The 18,624-nt window shown below is 41.8% G+C and overlaps 1 protein-coding gene across 22 annotated transcripts in view; it reads right to left on the bottom strand.

Annotated features, from left to right (window-relative positions):
* The window catches only part of Spidr (scaffold protein involved in DNA repair), a 204,902-nt gene that overhangs the window by 26,304 nt on the left and 159,974 nt on the right, over nt 1-18,624 (bottom strand). For all 22 annotated transcript variants that reach the window (XR_007589145.1, XR_007589144.1, XR_007589146.1 and 19 more), the window contains 2 exons: nt 13,718-13,858; nt 488-575 (listed from right to left, as the gene is read on the bottom strand). Coding sequence is in view for 13 of the 22 variants with exons in the window: in XM_050125109.1 (XP_049981066.1) it covers nt 488-575; nt 13,718-13,858 (229 nt within the window). In the remaining 9 variants the exon portion in view is untranslated. The remainder of the gene's footprint in view (nt 1-487; nt 576-13,717; nt 13,859-18,624) is intronic.

The raw sequence follows: 18,624 nt of genomic DNA on the forward strand, positions 1-18,624 counted from the left end.
CTACCTAGCATCTGTGCTAATTGATAACTGAGTGTTGACTTTATAAACTATTGCAAAGGACTTTGAGGCACAGTGTCGGCTTCAGGATGAGGCTAACGAAGACTGACTTGCAGCAGTGAATGAGGATTGTATCATGACTGAGTTTGCAGGCACACACCTGTAATTCTAATATTTGGGAAGCTGAAGAAGGATTACTTTGAGTTTAAAGTTAGTATAGGTTCCAGGCTGAGGCCGATTTTGTATTTCTCACAAAACTAAAATACAAACCAAAATTCATCAAGAATTTTCCAGAGGAGCATGGAAAAGAACCGTCAGAATATTGGCACTGGAGAGGAGCTGTAGTCTGTCCTAGATGACACTCACACATCACTGCAGACAAAGGAACTAGTTGCATAGTGCTGCCCAAGGAAAGACACAGCCATCTGACTACAGTAGCAGTGCCCAACTCAGTTCCTGACGAGGAGCTTTCCAAGTCTGGGCGGCTTACCTCTTCACTGGGCTGGCCACAGGAAGGCTCGGTGAGAGGCATTACTGGGGGCCACATGGTATCAATTAAACTGAAGAGCCCTGGTGCCCTGGGATAAGAAGAGACACTGCTGGAAGTATTCATCAACAACATTTGCCAATAAAGTACCAGTCAGTTCATGTGCTTAAAGATGACAGTTTCTTTACACTGTGATGAGCCTAGACATAGCACGTCATCACTGAAACAAATATGCAGAATATACCTGGAGAACAGACATGCACACCTCGACTCCAGCGTGTGGAGCCTGAGGTAGGAAGATCAAGAGATTGAAGACTTCTGACTATCAACAGCAAGAAACCAAACCAAACCAAAATGGAACAGCAAAAATAGGGCCCAGCTGTTAGAGGACCAATTGCTCTACCAGATGACCTGGGTTTACTTTTCAGCGCCAACATGGCAGCTCACAACTATCTGTAACTCCAGTTTAAAGGATCCATCATCCTTACTCAGCACATACATGCAAGCAATACACCAACGCACATAAAATAAAAATAAATATTAAAAACAGTAAAAACAGGCCAGTGGTGGTGGCACACGCCTTTAACCCCAGCACTTGGAGGCAGGCGGATCTCTGTGAGTTCAAGGCCAGCCTGGTCTACAAGAGGTAGTTCCAGGACAGGTACAAAGCCACAGAGAAACGCTGTCTTGAAAAACCAAACCAAACCAAACCAAAAAAAGTAAAAGTAACAAAAACCTTGAGGATAAGGACATAGATAACTTGCTAAATGAAAGACAAGAAACAAATTAAAATGTCCTTATGTACATACTAGTGATTAAAAGATATGCCTTTGAGTGGTTAATTGAGAAGGGTTTGGAGGCAATATTTATATTTCCCTTTGGATTGTTTCATATGTATGTATATTTACACACACACGATTGTTTCATACAAACGATATATATAAATTTGTAAACATTTAAAGTTAAAATGTATGCCTTATATATAACTATTTCTAATACTGTGTGTGTATGATGTCTATGTGGGTGCATGCGCCACAGTGCATGCATGGAGGTCAGAGAGCAACTTTTGCTGAGCTGGTTTGGTTCTCTCTTTTCACATTCTTTGTGGCTTGAGGACACCAAGCTTGCATGGCAAGCATTTTTATTCACTGAGTCATTTAGTTGGCCCTTGGTTTGTGAATTCTGAAAAGAGGTTTAGGTTGGTATCACATTCTTTTCAATCACAACACTGGGGAGGCAGAGACAGGAAAAACTATGCAAGTTTAGACCAGCCAGGGATACACAGTGAGACCTTATATTACACATAGTGTGTGTGTGTGTGTGTGTGCGTGTGTGCGTGTGCATACATGCATGGGCACTCACTCATGTGTGCACAGAGGGGTTAGATTACAACTTGCAGGAGTTAGTTTTCACTTTCTACTTTTCTACTATGTGGGTCCTGGGAGTTGAGCTTACTCGATGGCTGATTGTTTTTGTGTTTTGAGACAGTATCTCATGTAACTGAAGCTGGCCTCAAACTCCATAGGTAGCTAAGGATGGCTTTCAACTTCTTATCCATCTACCACCATTTCCTAAATGCTCTGTTAGATCCTATTTAGGTGGTGCTTGGGATGGAACCCAAATTTCATGCATGTCGGACAAACAATGTATCAACTGATCTAAAAGACCAAACATATTTTTCAAAAACATATATACAGATGCTTTTTCAACTTGAGTACAATGGGGTTATGTTTTAATAAATTCATTGTAATTTGAAAATACTGTGTCTCAAAAATACACCCAGGGGCTAGAGAGATGGCTCAGTAGTTTGGTTCCTGGTGCCAACATCGGGAGGCTCACAACTATCTGTAACTCCAGCTCCAAGGACTCTGTGGGGGTTTGAAAAAAGATTTGCCTCCATATACTCATAGATTTGAATTCTTAGCCAACAGGGAGTGGCACTGCTTAGGAGGGGTTGGAGGTGCAGCTCTGCTGGAGTCGGTGCACCCATGTTAGAGGAAGTGTGTCACTGGGCGGGGGGAGGCTTGGGGTTTCAAAAGCCCAAGTCAGTCCCTTCCTGCTGCCTGTGGGTCTGGATGCTGAACTCTCAGCTACTTCTCCAGGGTCATGTCTACCAGTGTGCTGCCACGAGAACACAGCTGGTAGGCAACAAAGGACCAAGAACCACAATAGACTAAAAAATTAACAAAATGACAAGAAATACACACTTTTAAATAATTACTTCCAATATCAATAGTTTCAATTCTTCCACAAAAAGACTGATTGACATAGAAAACAAGATCCTCCTTTTATCTCCTTCTAAGAAATGACTCATTATCAAAGACAGGTCCAAAAATAGAATGGACGTTGGGAAAAAGTCTTCAAAGCAAATGCAAAAAACAGGCTTTACAATTCTAATATCGGACAAAACAAACTGCAAACCAAATCACGTCAGAAGAGATTAAGAAGGTCCCTCTTTTTGATCGAGCATATCACAATTCTAGAAATGTAAACACTGAGGATAGGTGAAGCCAATTTCATAAAACAAATACTGTTAGATATAAAGTCAGAGATTAATGCCATTCTCACCATTAGACAGATTGTGTAGGTCAAGAAAAAAAAAACCAAAAATCAAAACCCAGCAAACATTGGAATTAAATGATTTCAAAGATCAAACAGAGCTAGTAGGTATTATAGAACATTCTACTCAACCACTATATAATATACATTTTTCTCAATAGCCATGGATCTTCATTAAAATATCACTTACTTGGACAAAAACTAAGTGCCAATAAATATAGGAAAACTGAAATACTGCTTGTATTTTTATCTGATGACTACAGACTAAAGCTAGAAATCAACAGCAAGAGAAACAACATATGATGTGTAGGGTAGATGGTCCACACCCACTTTTGCGTTTCAAACCCCACCAAAACCCACCAATGCCTGAGTGTGAAAGCCCTCCAATCTCTACCCTGGAAAATTCTGCCACCCACCACCCCAAAAATCCCTATATAAGCCTGTTTTCTGCTCAGGTCCTTGCTGCTTCTCACCTGAGCAGAGGCAGCCACACTAATTTCTTGTGTGAGGTTTGTTGTGTTGTGTGACTTTGTGGTATTCACTGGTTCCTGACAGCCAGGACACCTTTACCTTTAGAGCTACACTTGCACTGGGAAACCTTTCCCCTCAGAGTTGAAACAGAGTCATTTTCCTCACCCATCCATAAGATTTAATAAGAAAAACATGCTCCACTCTGAAAGGTGCAAACATCTTAGTTGTTAAGCATTATGACTTAGGAACTAGACATAACTCAATCATGATGAAAACATAGGTTCTACCGTTCAGTGTTCCAAACTTAAAACATTTACACAATGGATAATTATTATAATTATCAATGGATGCTTATAGTTTTCAATAGTCTATTATATGCTACACAGGATGTAAGCTGTACTGTGAACACATTATTAAAGAATGTGTCGGGTCCCCTGAAGCTGGAGTTACAGTCTTCTGGGAACTACCTGATATGGGTGCTGGGAACTGAACTCTGATCCTCCCAAGAGCAGCAAGGGCTTTGTACCAGTGCCATCTATCAGCAGAAATTAATGAAACAGAAACAAAGAAAGAGTAACAAACAATAACATATAAATATTCAATAAAAGAAAGGGCTGATTCTTGAAAAAGATAAGCAAGGTTGACAAACCTTAGCCAAATTAACCAAAAGAAAGAGAAAACCAAAATAAATAAAATTAGAGATAAAAGGGAGACATTACAACAGATATCAAAGAAAGCCTATTTTAAAATACCTTTGCTCTACTACATTGGAAACCATAAAAGGAACAGATAAATTTTCTGGAAGAGTGAGACCCATGAAAGACAAACAATGATGAGAAAATAACCTATACAAACCTTTACGAAGCAGTTATAAATTAAGTAGGTAATAAATAAAAATTCCCACAACTAAAAAAAAAAAACAACAAAACAGATTCATTACAAACCTAAAGAACTGTTTCAGTCAGGGTTTCTATTTCTCGAATCCCACCCTCACAGTGACACACTTCCTCCAATAACGCCACACCTCCTAATGGTTCCACTCCCTTTGGGGGTCATTTTCTTTAAAACCACCAGAAGAACACCAATATTTTAAAATTATTTTGTAGAAAAGCAAAAGAGGTGTAGCCTGGGAGGGGAGACTCCTCCTTGGACTGAACAGGAATGTGTGGGCAGAAGCAAATAACAAAGAAGAATATTAGAAACACATAAAGAGATGAGAAATAAAATGGGCCCTCTGCTTCATGGGCATTTAAACAATGCTAAGTCAAATTTTACAGAGCATTACTACGTTGTTCATCTTGATACAGGATCTTAAGGTGTAGTCCAGGCTGGCCCTAAACTCATGTCTACCCTCCCGCCTCAGCCTCCCTATCGCTGGAACTACAGGCACATGCCACCATACTAGTCAGAGTTTTAAAGCACACAGCAAATAAGTAGCCACCTTTAGCCTCATAAGACATGCTATAATTCGTACTGATTGGCAGATGATGACGGGCATTCAGAAAAGGAACCAACCAAGGTAGCAGCAGCCAAGATTTCTATCACCTCCAGTCCACTGGAGGGTATGCACAGCCTACCCCTTCTGCATGCTGGACGGTCAGCTAAAGTCACTTACTGGCTTGTCTGCTCTATTATTTTGGGGACAGGCTCTGATTTGAGTTGGCTCCTCTTGAAGGGCTCTCACTTCAGGACTCACACCTCCCCTCATAGCTCTCCCTGGAGCCAAGTTTCTCCACTTCTGGGAACTGGCCTTGTAGTAGTGAAGGACTGCTGACAAGAGACTACTATTACCCTAATTAAGGAGGCTCACTGTTCTTCCAGAAAACCTTATCCAGGAATGCCCTCAGGACCTTTAAAATAGCCTCTTCAGTCAGAAAGTCAGCTGACCTAGGGCCAATTTCCTCCAGGCACAACACTTCCCCCTACTCTCAGAGGGAGCAGAGTGTGCTCTCTACAGACTGGGTTGCTTCGTGGTTAATAAACACTCTGCCTCCATGTCTGTCAGATCTCTTTCTCCCGAAAACCCAACACCAATACTAACTACAGAGCAATCTAAGCCTTTCTGTTGGGTGTGGACAGAGTTGAATCTGCTCTTGGAGATGTAAGTCACATTAGCAAAGAAGACAGGACGGGTAGCAAGCAGGGAACAGTCTCCTCTACTGACCTAGTTCACCTCAGACAGCCCAGACTTCTTCAAACCTAAAGTATGTTTGGCTGTAAACTTCCCTTACGTAGAGCCTATGCTGCTGCTAATTTCTTGTTGCCTATTTCTGTGCTCTCCCAGTGAGGAGATCTAGGAAGTGAGCATGTGGCTGAGAATGCTAGAGCCTTTTCAAAGATTTTTTTTCACTAGTTTTTATTCGCATATACAAGTGGAGTCTTCCAGCGAGTCTAAAATGCTGAATTAAACCAGACAGTAAAGAGACCAACAGGGCTGGTAAGATGGCTCAGTGGGAAAAAGCAGTTAATTAACCCTGAGAATGACGATCTGAATTCAGGTCCTGTGCCTTATATGTGGGTGGGGCAAACCAACTCTCAGGACCTACACTAGAGAACTGTGGCATGGGTGGGAATAAACACACACGATCAATAAAATGCCATGAAAGAATTTAAAAAGAGATCTGCAGAAACATGAAAATACCGCTCTTCATAAAAAACAGCATTGGTCAGCCACACGTAGTAGTGTATGTTTGTCAGTGCAGCACTCAGGAGTCTGACACGAGAGAATCCTCTTTTTAAAAAACATTTGCTTATTTTCTTTTACGTGTGTGGGAGCATGGGAGGATGTGCACAGAGGTCAAAGGGCAATCTTTGGAGGATGTTCTCCCTTTGTGTGCTCCAGGGACTGAACTCAGATCACCAGGCTGAGCATCAAGCACCTTTACTCACTGATCCATCCTGGCGTCTTGGCTCTTGAGTTCTAAGTTCAGCTAGGGCTACCAGAAACGACCCTGACTGAAACAAAACAAAACATCCCCCTAAAACAAACAACAATAAATGCCAAGCAACACAAATAAAAACAGCAATAAAAACAACTCAAAAAGAACTATATGCTTTTAATTTCTATTATGGTAAATACTGACCAATTCAAGAATTTAAGAATAAATTCTCTGGGGATAAAGAGGTTATCCAGCTGCTAACAGCACTGCTGCTCTTGCAGAGCACCATGGATTGGTTCCCTGCACCCACAAGGCAACTCTCAACCTTCTGTTTTTAGTTCCAAGGGATCTGGCACCTCCTGGCCTCTGAGGGACAGTACGTGCGCGCGCACACACACACACAAACTCAGGCAAAACAATCACACACATAAAATAAAAACAAATCAATTTTTTAAAGAAAATAAACTCTCTGTATTCTCAATTGTGGTGTGTATGTGTGTATATGTGTGTGCGTGTGTGTGTATAGAGCAAAGAGAATATAGACTTTGGGCCTACAGCACAACTATAGGGGAACAGAGCTAGGTGGGGGGAAAAAACTAAGCTTAATACTGGGAGAAAGGAGGCAGAGTCAGGGAGAAGCCATGGAGCCGCTGCTGGAGACAGTTGTGCTGAAAATTAGCTGGTACACCACAGCCACATGGTGATACACAGATTACTAGAAATGAGTTAAATTAATATGTAAGAGTTATCCAGTAAGAAGCTAGAGCTAATGGGCCAAGCTGCCAACGGGGAACTAACTGGCAGCCTTCCTTCAACAAATTGGCGCCAATGTGACTGACTATATTCACGTAAAACCTAAGAATGCTTGGAAAGAAATTCTAGACAAAGGAAAACAAAGTTTAGCCACATTTTTTTCAAGCTGGCTGCACCTTGCAGCTCCAGTTCTAGGGGACCCAACCTCTGACTCTCTCAGGCACTGGTCATGCCCATATGTACATACATACATGCAACGAAACTACACACGTAAAATCAGAGTCCTACTTAGAGAGAGAGAATGTTTAGGACAAGATCGTGAAGCAGAGCTAAAGAACTAGCAATGGAAGTGTTTCAATTGGATACTGGAAATGGAACCTGGGTCCTCTGGAAGAGCAGTAAGTGCTCTTTAGTGCTGAGTGCTCTCCCCTCCGCCCCTCCCTCCCTCCGTCCCTCCCTCCGTCCCTCCCTCCCTCCTTCTCTTTCTCCTTCTCGCATCCCTCATGTTTCTGAGACCAGGGTCTCACTATACACTGCAGTCTGACCTGTTCTGAAACTTGGAACCCTCCTGCTTCAGCCTGACCAAGTGTTCCCTTTCCTCTTGGGTCCCCACCCATACTATCCTCAAAACATGTATGAAATTCTATTATTTCTGTATTATTTGTACATGTACACATATTTCTTGTATACATGTACGAATAAAGAAAATCACAGTTAAAATAGAAGATGAATTTTCTTGGAGTGATTTGAAAGCAGTTTTCACTCCAGCTTTTCCACTTTCTAGTTGTATAATACAATATAAAAGCTGCATTGTTTTAGAGACAGGGCCTCTTGTTGCTAAGGTTGCCCTTGAACTCACTGATCTTCTTGCTTCCACATCATGTGTTGGGATCATGCTCAATTTTGAAGATCCCTCCCACCCCCAACACACAGACAAAAGAAAATCCTGTGTTGAGGCTCAAACCTCCAACTTCTCAAATGCTGGTAAGAGCCTTTTACCATTGAGCCTCTGACTCTAAAAAAAAGATATGTATATATGGGCTGGGTGTGGTAGCACACACCTGTAATCTAGCTCTCAAGAGGCTGAGGCAGGAGGACAGCAAATTAGAAGCAAGCATGCATGCACGCATGTAAACACACACACACAAAATAAAAGAAAAAATTTTAAATGAAGAGTATACAGACTCGCTTTACTAAAGAAGATAGTTTAGTTAATTAATTAACTACTTAATCAGTTAATTAACTTAGTGTGCAAGTGTATATATACATTTCTATGCATGCAGGCACTTGCGTGTGTCAATGCATGCACATGTGTCGAAGTTGGAGGACAGTTTCCAGGGCTGATTCTCAAATGCTATCTACCTGTTCTTTTAAGACAGGACCGCTCACTGACCAGGAGATCACCAAGAATACTAGGCTGCTTGGTCAGTGAGCTCTACATAAAATAGCATCTGTAAGTCAATAATTTATTTTAAGTCAAGAGATTAGAGCCTTTAATAAGTTGGGAAGTAACAAGTACAAATGAAAGAACGTGCAGGATTTTAGTTTGTTTCGAGGCGGGGTCTTGCTCTGTAGCTGTGGCTGGCTTACAGCTCACTGTGCAAATGAGGCTGGCCTCAAATTTGTGGTGATTACCTCCCCTCCCCCTCTCTGGAGCTGGGCTTATAGGTATCATCATGCCTGGCCCAAATATTTAGAGGACTGTGAACTGAAATAAGTACCTCCATTCCTCTGCTAAGTAAAATAATTTGCTGCTATCACTTCTGCAGTTAACAGATTTCAGATATCCCCCTTTTTGTTAACATTTTCCATCTATCTATCTATCTATCTATCTATCTATCTATCTATCTATCTATCTATCTATCTATCTATCGAGACAAGGCTTCTCTGTAGCTTTGGGGACTGTCCTGGAACTTGTTCTGTAGACCTGGCTGGCCTTGAACTCACAGACAGCTGCCTGCCTCTGCCTCTTGAGTGCTGGGATTAAAGATGTGTGACACCACCACCTCGGCTTACATTTTCCTACAATTTAAATTAAAGAATGTCACAGTAATATAAACATTAAGTTTACATGCAGCATATGGCATCAAAGTAACATGAGTTGTCTGTTTATTTGGCTCACTAAACTGATGCATAGGTTACCTAGGGGCATAAACGTCAGAGGCTGAGCTTTGGAGAAGGTCCCTAGACCAAGAGCAGCAAGCATTATGCTGAGAAATCAAAGGCAGGGCTTCAGCCAGCCAGTGAGAGCACCTCACCAGGATGGCTTTGAACACTGTACAATTTTCTAAACTTTAACAGAAGCTATGTAACTCATCTTACTCTGAGCAGTCAACAGAGACACTTAAATTAAAAAAAAAAGGGGGGGGTGGTCAGAGAAAACCCAAAACTATGCTGGTTGGCTTCCTGCAAACCTCTGAGCTGAGTCTAGAGTCACAGGGTGCTCCATACGCAGGTGTGACATCACATCTCTGCCAGGCGGGTCTGCAGCAGCGACGGATGGCAGACGAAAGCTGCTGGAGCAGATCTGAAGGACAGCATGCCTTACTTAGCTTGTGCTTTCCAAGTGTAAGACAGCATTTTCTGTTATAGCCAGACATGTACTCAGGTGGACCTAAATTGTTAGAAGCTGTCCTTCTGTTAGAGTCTAGGAGAGTTGCTAACAGACATAACCGGGTGTAAAAAAAACAAAAACGACTACCTTGTTTTCTGGGCTATGGGTGGATAACTGACCGTGGATGATGTCACTAATAGGCAATTATAACATCCAACATTCCAAACGTATTTAGTAATTTGTTTTGAAGAAGCACAGCTTCCAAAAGAACAAAAAGATACTCCAAATATTTATTTGGATGGCTGCATGCCGAAGTAAAGTGAAATGCATAAAGAAATTAATCCTAATTCCAAGAAGCATCAAATATTTTGCCAGGAAGTTAAATATGGAAAAGGATTCAGACATTTTTTAGTAAGGTGAGCTGGAGGTAGAGAGCACTCGCTGAGCACATGTGAGAACTCAGGGAGTTTACCAGCAGACGAATTATCTGGATCACTGGGGCACTTCCTACAGAAAGCCTACTTCCTTTAAAATGCTATAGAAGGCAGTGAGTCTCCCAGGGTAACACAGAACTAGAGGAAATATTAAATGCATGTATAACATGATGCTGGAAGAATATAAAATCTACAGAACCACAGATCCCACGTCCCAGGCCTATCCATGCCTACCTGCACCAGAATTTCCACAATGTGCTCCCACAGTCTCTAGTCAGAGTAGCTCTCTGGGCCATTGTGGGCCATTGTGTGTGAAGACTGAGCCATGAAGCAGTCTAAGAAAACACTTCTTCCAGGTACATAACTCTCAGACAGAGCTGTCATTCACCTGAAAGGTGCTATAGAAAGGACTGACAGGGCAGAGACTAGGCCAGTCAGGAGAAAGGCTTTGGAATCTTCATGATTTTAGAATGGCCACAATAGGTGGTCATTACGCAAAGCAGAGAAGATGCTATCAACAAATGATTCAGAATGTTCTACAATTGTAAGGGGCTTACCAACATTAGAAGCTCAGATGTTACTATAATTAAATAAATATCAATATGATAGAGTAACATGTGACTTGAAGATGGTAACAATGAGTTTGAGAACCCCAAATTCATTGCTTATGATATTTAATTATATCCTAGGATAATTCTTTAAATTTTCTTTTTCCTAATGTGCATTGTTGAAATAGTGGCACAAATCTTACAGAGGTAACCGACTGTTCTAGATAGTTTTATGTCAACTTCACACAGGCTGAAATTATCTCAGAGGAGGGAACCTCAACTAAGAAAATGCTTCCAAGGTTGGAGAACTGGCTGCTCCTGCAGAGGACTGAGGTTTGATTCTCAGCACCTACATGGCAGCTCACAAACTGTCTGTAACACTAGTTCCAGAGGATCTGATGCCTGCTTCTGACATCCTTGGGCACATGGTACATACAGATCCATGCAGGCAAAAACACTTATATTCATCAAACAATAAATGAAACAAATTAAAAAAAAAAAAAAGAAACGACTTCTATAAAATAGGGCTGCAGGCAAGCCTGCAGGGCATTTTGTTCATTAGTGATTGACAGGGGAGTGCCAGCCCATTGTGGGTGGGGCTAGTGGTCCTGGGTTCTATAAGAAAGCAGACTGAACAAACAAGCCATGGGAACAAGCCAGTAAGGAGCACCCCTTCATGGCCTCTGCATCAGTTCCTGCCTCCAGGATCCTGTCCTGCTTGAGTTCCTGCCCTCACTGCTTTGGATGATGAAATGTTATATAGACCTGTTACTGAAATAAAGCCTTTCCTCCCCACTGTGCTCTTGAACATTGCATTTCATCACAGCAATAGTAACCCCAACTAAGACAGCAACTGTATTCTGACTAGATTTGAGGCCTGCTCCACAGAAGAAATCCATGCCTGGTGCTGCCAACCTTGCCAGGGATCCTGCTGCTTTCATTCTGCTAAGCAGACGATGTCAAGCTGACTTCTAAACACAAACGTCCTCCCTGTAGGCAACTGCCACCCTGGGTAAGAGAAGCTTTTATCAGCAGAAATGAAGGCAGACACACAGGACTGGTCAGTGTGCTGAGAACACGTGACTCTTGGGTGCTCAGCTCTAGCTGGAACTTTCACATCACCCACCAACACTCACGGATGAGGAGACAGAAAGAGCCTACGAGTCGGGGGAATGGGAAGAGTGCTGAACTTAAAGCAGCTGGGGCTATCTGCACAGGCAGGAACGAGACCAAGTCAATAACAAGGTAAGTGAACATTCCAGAGGGCAGAACTAATTGGAATCCGTGGTTACATAAAAAAAGATGGGAGAGGGAGCTATCAGGGTAGGAAGGTAGGAAGGCAGAGTATGGGGGTAGGAAGGCAGAGTATGGGGGTATCTGAGGGCAGCAGGGGTAGGGATCAAGGGGTGAATATGACCAAGATACACTGTATATATTCATGAGTTTGTCAAAGAATAAATTAAAAATACTTAACAAAGTAAAAATGTCTTCCTTTTAATTTACATGTTAAAAGGAATACTGGTGAAGCAAGAACCACGGTTTGGCCAGGTCTATGCACAGCTACATCTCCCTATCCAAAACTGTTCAGGATAAGGCGCCACAATATTTAGCAGAACAAGTTTGCTTACAATAGCACTAAGAAGTTTTGGTTAGAGACAAAGGGTCCCAGGCTGGTCTCAAACTAACCACGTAAAGGGTGATGGCTTTGAACTCTTATCTTCCTGCTCCAGCTCATAAGTGCTGGAAAAAGCATTAACACTTGATAATTTAAACAGTTTTGCTTATTTCAACACTCAGGAAGCAGAGGCAGGAGGATCTCTGTGAATTTTGGGCTAGTCTGGTCTACATACATAGAGTTCTAGGTCAGTCAGGGCGACATAGTGAGACCGTCTCAAAGGGGAAAAAAAGTTTTAACTCTTATAAAACGTCTTTTCATTAAATTAGATTTTCATCTAAATACCCTATTTAATATAAGGTTTTTTTTTTTTTTCTATTAAACACTGCCTGGCCCGGCTAGTTCCAGCTTCTTATTGGCTAGCTCTTACATATTGTTCTAACCCATTTCTAATATTCTGTGTAGCCCACGAGCTGGCTTACCAGGGAGGATCTTAACCTGCGTCTGTCTGGAGCGGGAGAATCATGGCGACTCCCTGACTCAGCTTCTTTTTCTATAAGGGATTTTTTTTAAACAGTCATAATTTAGAAGAACTGCAGAAAACAGATCTTCAGTTACAAGGTCAGGAGGTAACACACATACAATATTTAAAAGTTTTGTTTTTTCTATTTCCCTTTATTATGACTTAAATGGTCAGATTTCATCACCTAGTTCCAAGATGCTGGGTGTGCTGGGGAGTCAGTTGGCTGGGGTGAGCGGAGCTGGGTGACAGGATTTCCCTCTGCACTAGGCCTCTGCTCACACCAGAGGGTTAAAAACTCACACTCAAGAGTTATTTCTACAAATGTTGCTATCCTTAAGCAATTTTAAGTTAAAATAGTATTCAAAGAGGCAAAAATAATAGTATTACCAAGATGTATTAGTTTATAGAAATGAGCAAACTTATATAAATGTTAACAACAATTATTTTTTTTACTGGAGACTTCACTTAGCACACATGTATCTAGAAGACATACTGTTCTTATCCATTTTCTCTTAATTTCAATAAAATAGTAATCAGTAAAGGTGCTTAGTTATTTTGATTGTCAATTATGTTCCTCTGGGGATACAGCACTCAACTGCCTATCTTCTTTCTTTTTGGTTTTTCAAGACAGAATTTCTCTGTGTAGCCCTGGCTGTCCTGCAACTCAGTTTGTAGACCAAGGTGGCCTCAATATCACAGAGATCCACCTGCCTCTGCCTCCTGAGTGCTGGGGTAAAAGGCGTGCGCCACCACCGACTGGCTTTTCAAATGCCAGTTTTACTTTATAGTTCAAGAAGGAGCAGTCCTGGCTTAAAAATGAAAATCTGAGATAAAAGCATAAAACGTTTTCTTTTTATTTGTTATTATACGAAGCAGGTGACGTTGCGGTGTCCTCACCTTCCTCTCGTGGCCTTCTGCAGGACCTTCATGCCCGCCATGGCACAGGACCTCCCCTCTAACTCTGTGTTCTTCCAGAGGCTGCCGTCCAGGTACACTTCCCCGAACATCCCGCAGGCATCCTGCACTAGCAGGCAGCTCCTGCAAAGAAGAGCATATTTATGTTCTAAGTCAGAGAACCAAGACGATCCCTGTCTTCCCCGAAACTCCACCGCAGTCGCCTTCCTCATGGTGAATAAGGGCAAATGAAGTTGGGTTCAAGAACGTGTGTGTGTGTGTGTGTGTACACATGCAGTATGTTAGGGGCAATTGCACGTCACAGCATGTGCGCGAGGGTCAGAAGACAACTTGTGGGAGGCAGTTCTCTCCTTTCACCGTGTTGGTCCTGGAGACTGAACTCAAATTGTCAGGCTCTGCAGCAGAACTGTGTTGAAACATCCTGAACTGTGTTTTGATTTTGTACATGCAAGTATTCAGATCACTAGCCACGCAATACTGGAGACAAAATTATATTTCAGCATGCAGCCCTCAGCCATTGTGATGGAAAACATGATAAAGATGACTACACTCTCAACTAAATGCATCACTGCTGCCCAGAAACAAAGGCTCCTCTTTCCCTGCTTCTGTTCTCTTCCCCGAGTGGATGCTCAACACCTAAAAGCTTCAGTGCACAATTCTGAGAAGCATAGAGAGCTTCCCCCGAGAAGGCACAAAAGTCACAGACATGCACATTCCCAAAAGATAAAAATCACTGTCCACCTTAGCTAGGTTTCTACTGATGTGATGAGACATCATGACCAAATTCAAGTGGGACAGGAAAGAACTTATTTCACCTTACATTTCCGGATCATAATCTACCATGGAAAGAAGTCAGGGCAGGAACTCCAGACAGGGGCCTGGAGGCAGGAACTGAAGTGGAGGCCATGGAGGAGCACTGTCCACTGGGATACAGATTATTGAAACTTGCCAGTTAATAAGCAGAATTTCAGTAGTAACTCATGTCTGGAATTCTAGCACTCAGGAGGCTCAAGGCAAGGCTAGAAGAAGTTACAGGCCAGCCTGCGCTACAGAGTGAGATGCTGATTAAAAAACTTCCAGCACTTGGGAAGTAAAAGCAGGAGGGTCAGGAGTTCTAGCCCAGCTTTGTCTACTTCAGAACTTGTCTCAAAAGAAAAAACTAAAAAGAAATAAAAAATCAAGGGAGTAAATACACATTTTAAGAAAGAGTGTATTATTTTTTTTAAATTTATTTTTATTTTATGTGCACTAGTGTTTTGCCTTCATATGTGCCTATGTGAGTGTATCAGACCCCCTGGAAATGGAGTTGGAGACGGTTGTGAGCTGCCATGTGAGTGCTGGGAACTGAACCCGGGTCCTCTGGAAGAACAGCCACTGCTTTTAACTGCTGAGCCATCTCTCAAGTCCCCATTGTTAAGAGTGGAAACTCACCAATACTGGTCAAAATGTTTAATTATCAGGATGATGTTTAATTTTAAATCCTTATACTCTTAATAGCCTCAGAATATACAAAATGTAAACTACAAAAAATTACAGAGACATTAGCAAATCCACATTTATTTTAACACACTTCTTCCAGTTACTGAAAGGCCAAGAGAAGATAAAGCAAAAATTAAAAAAAACCTTTTTATATACCCAATAAGTCTGATTTACTGGATGAACATCTGAAAACTTCCCACAGTAAAAAAAAAAGTGCTTTCTTAGGCATGAAGATTTAATTAAAAACTGACCATGCCACTGGCTTGCAAGACTCAATGAGTTTCAAATAAATTTATAAAGGCCACAACCTGTCTCTGATATAATTAAATGAGAAACCAAGCAAATAATAAACATTTAAAAAAATCTTACATTTATAAATTTTAGTTTGTTAAAAAGGTAGGATATTTATTTAAGAAGTAGTTATTGCTACCATTATTACTGTATGAATGTGTGTGCGCGCGCACGTGCGTGCGTGCATGCGTGTGTGTGTGTGTGTGTGTGTGTGTGTGTGTGTGTGTGTGTGTGTGTGTAGCAGCGATCCTACCATGGTGCGAATGTGTAGGTCAGAGGACAACTTTGGGAAGTCAGTTCTCTCTTCCACCTGGGTTGAACACAGGTCACTACGCTTGTGTATGCAAGAGTCTTTACCTACCGAGCTATCTTGCCAGTGAGTGAGGTCCTTACTTAGCCTATGTTGATTTCAAACTCACTGTGTCGTCAATGAAATTCTGATCTTCCTGACACCACCGCTCAAAGTGCTGGAATTACAGATACACACTACCATACTAGCTTTGGAAATTATACTTCTCATTACTTGTTTGTGTATTATAATATTTTGTTATACTATTTTTATATCATATATACCTGTCTCCATAGAGTACATGATGGATGGAATTCAAGATTCTCCTCTGTCTACCTCCCAAGACGTGGGATTACAAGTATGAGCCATAATGACCAACTGTTTCTGGATACCATAATATCCTTTAAACCCACAAGTCAAACAGGAAATTATAATTAGAAAGAAAATACTATGATCTACTTGATAAAAAATGAAGCATTTATAAATGTTAGAGAAATAACAGTATTCCATAATAAAACTGTATTTTTCTATTTTATTTATTTATTTGTTTGCTTGTTTATTTATTGTGGTAGTGGGAATTTAAGCTAGGATCTTGCACCTGCCAGCTCTTCCGTAGGCTGCTGCACCCCACCAGCCCAGTCCTAAAGCAGCTCTCCTGGAGGCCTCTCTGGGACAGTGCACATCTGCCAGTGACTACACCTGGGCTGTGCCAATCATTCTGTCACAAAATCTGGGGGTTCATTTTGCTGCTTTGCTACATGGGACCTCTTATTTCCTACAGTATATACATTTCCTTCCTGTTTTTTAAATTTTATCTATTAGTGTGTGTGCACCCACATGTATGTATGTGGAGTCAGAGGAAAACTTGGTGGAGTTCTTTCTGTCCTCCCACTTTTATGTGGGTTCTGGGGATTGAACTCAGCCATTAAGCTTGCTGAACAAGGGCTTTGCTCATGGAGTCACCTCACTGGCCCCATAGAGTAGTATATATATAACTTTAAGTATTAGTGTGTGTGAGGCTCTTTCCCTCTTAATACTTTCTGAACTCAGGAGCACTCATTTTGCAGATTCCCGGAAAGGGAGAAGTAGAAGGAGACATGTTGGAAATCGTTCATGAAGTTGTTGATCCTCTGTGCTCTAAACATCTCGGTCCACTGAGATGGCTATCTCAATTAGATCCAGTTTTCCACTGCAAGTCCAATCATGCTTGCTCTACCCCTTACTTCCCGTTATTGTCAGCACCTGTGAGGGTAAGAATGGCACTCTCTGCTAGAAGCCACTGACAGGCCTCCTCACTTCCCAGCTACCCCCTCTCTACTTCGTCTGAAGATGTACTTCTAAGCAGAGCCATGGGCACGGGGGTGGACGGAGGTCTGTGGCCAGGCTATATTTCCTGAGAAGGTCCTAGGCTTTCCTATAGGGAGATAGGAGTGAAACTGGTCCTCTGCAAATGATGGCATTAAGGCCTGTCAAATGTCACTGTTTTAAAAGTTAGGATTAAAAAACGCTATGAAACCCAATATAAAGTTCTTCTTTCTTGGCTGTACTAAGAAGGGAGAGGTGGGGAACTGATACCACTATTTCCCGGTTTGCTTGACTATTGCTTTTATCTCAAATACTGAAGGGAGCTGGAGGCTACTTTTGTTTGTTATTTTGCCCTAGGGCAAGTGGTCCTGGATGTGCAGGCTGAGGAAGCCAGTAAGCAGTGTTGCTTCCCAGCCTCTGACTCCAAGTTGCTCCTTGAGTTACCGCCCTGGGTTCACGCTGGCTGGATAGACTTTCCCATGCTCTCCAAACAGAGCGGAGGCTAGTGACATGCTGGCTCATGCCTACGGTGGTTTCCAGCAAACTGGTTAGCCTACAGCAGCACACAGAGAACTCCATCTGCCTGGTGAAACACTAGCTCCTAAAACAGTGCTGGCGCAGGTCTCTGCAGAAAAACTGCATGAGCCACTTGCTTTCCTAAGCCACCAGAAACACTGAAGGAAACCCAAATGGTTTCCAGCAAAGCAGCAACCTGTCAGAAATTGAGGACCTTGCAAGAATTACTTACCTATATGAGCCTGAGTTTCCTCATTTTTACATGGAAATCCTGGAAAACTAATGCAGAGAGCCGTGACAAGGACTAAAGTGATCCACACAGCGCAGGGCTGGTTCAGTGAATGGCACAGCACACAAGCCTTTCTTAGGTGGGTACATTTGATATCAAAGTTTAAAAAGAATATTTTTTCCTAAAACATTCTTGCACATGTCACATTGGGCAAACAATCATATCTTCTATGGGTCTACTTGTACTATATGATAATTTATCAGATATTGCTGGCTTATAAAAATACAGTTAACCTACTTGAAAATATTAAAAAGCATTATCTTTAAAAAAAATACAGTTAACCTGTATATTGATCTTCTGCCACCGATCACCTTTATTGATTTTCCTTGTTTGTATCATGGAATCTCTTCTTAATTTCAGTTTTGCTTTTTCGCTTCCAATTCTGTTTGTTTTGCTTTGAAACAGTGTCAACAAAAAATCCTAAAAAGAAGAAGTGTCTGGATGTGAACAAAACACTCTTGGAAGGAGTCTGTGCCTGTAGAGACTGGCGGACTATTGGAATCTTGGTGCCATGGAGAGATTGGGACCTGGGAGTTTCAGAAGCTATTTCCTTTATCTTGGGCTAGTGTTAGCCTTCTGGAACAGCCGTGCCTTGCCTGTATCTGTGTCTGAACTAACCCCTCATGATAATAAGCAATAAACAGCTCTTAGCTTTAGCAGAACACTAGTTTCCACCATTCCAAGAGCTAAGAATGTCATCATATAACATCCTAGGCCTCT

This window comes from Alexandromys fortis, unplaced genomic scaffold (genome assembly GCF_014885135.2).
Source record: "Alexandromys fortis isolate MF-2015 unplaced genomic scaffold, M_Fortis_MF-2015_v1.1 scaffold_239, whole genome shotgun sequence".
NCBI lineage: Eukaryota > Metazoa > Chordata > Mammalia > Rodentia > Cricetidae > Alexandromys > Alexandromys fortis.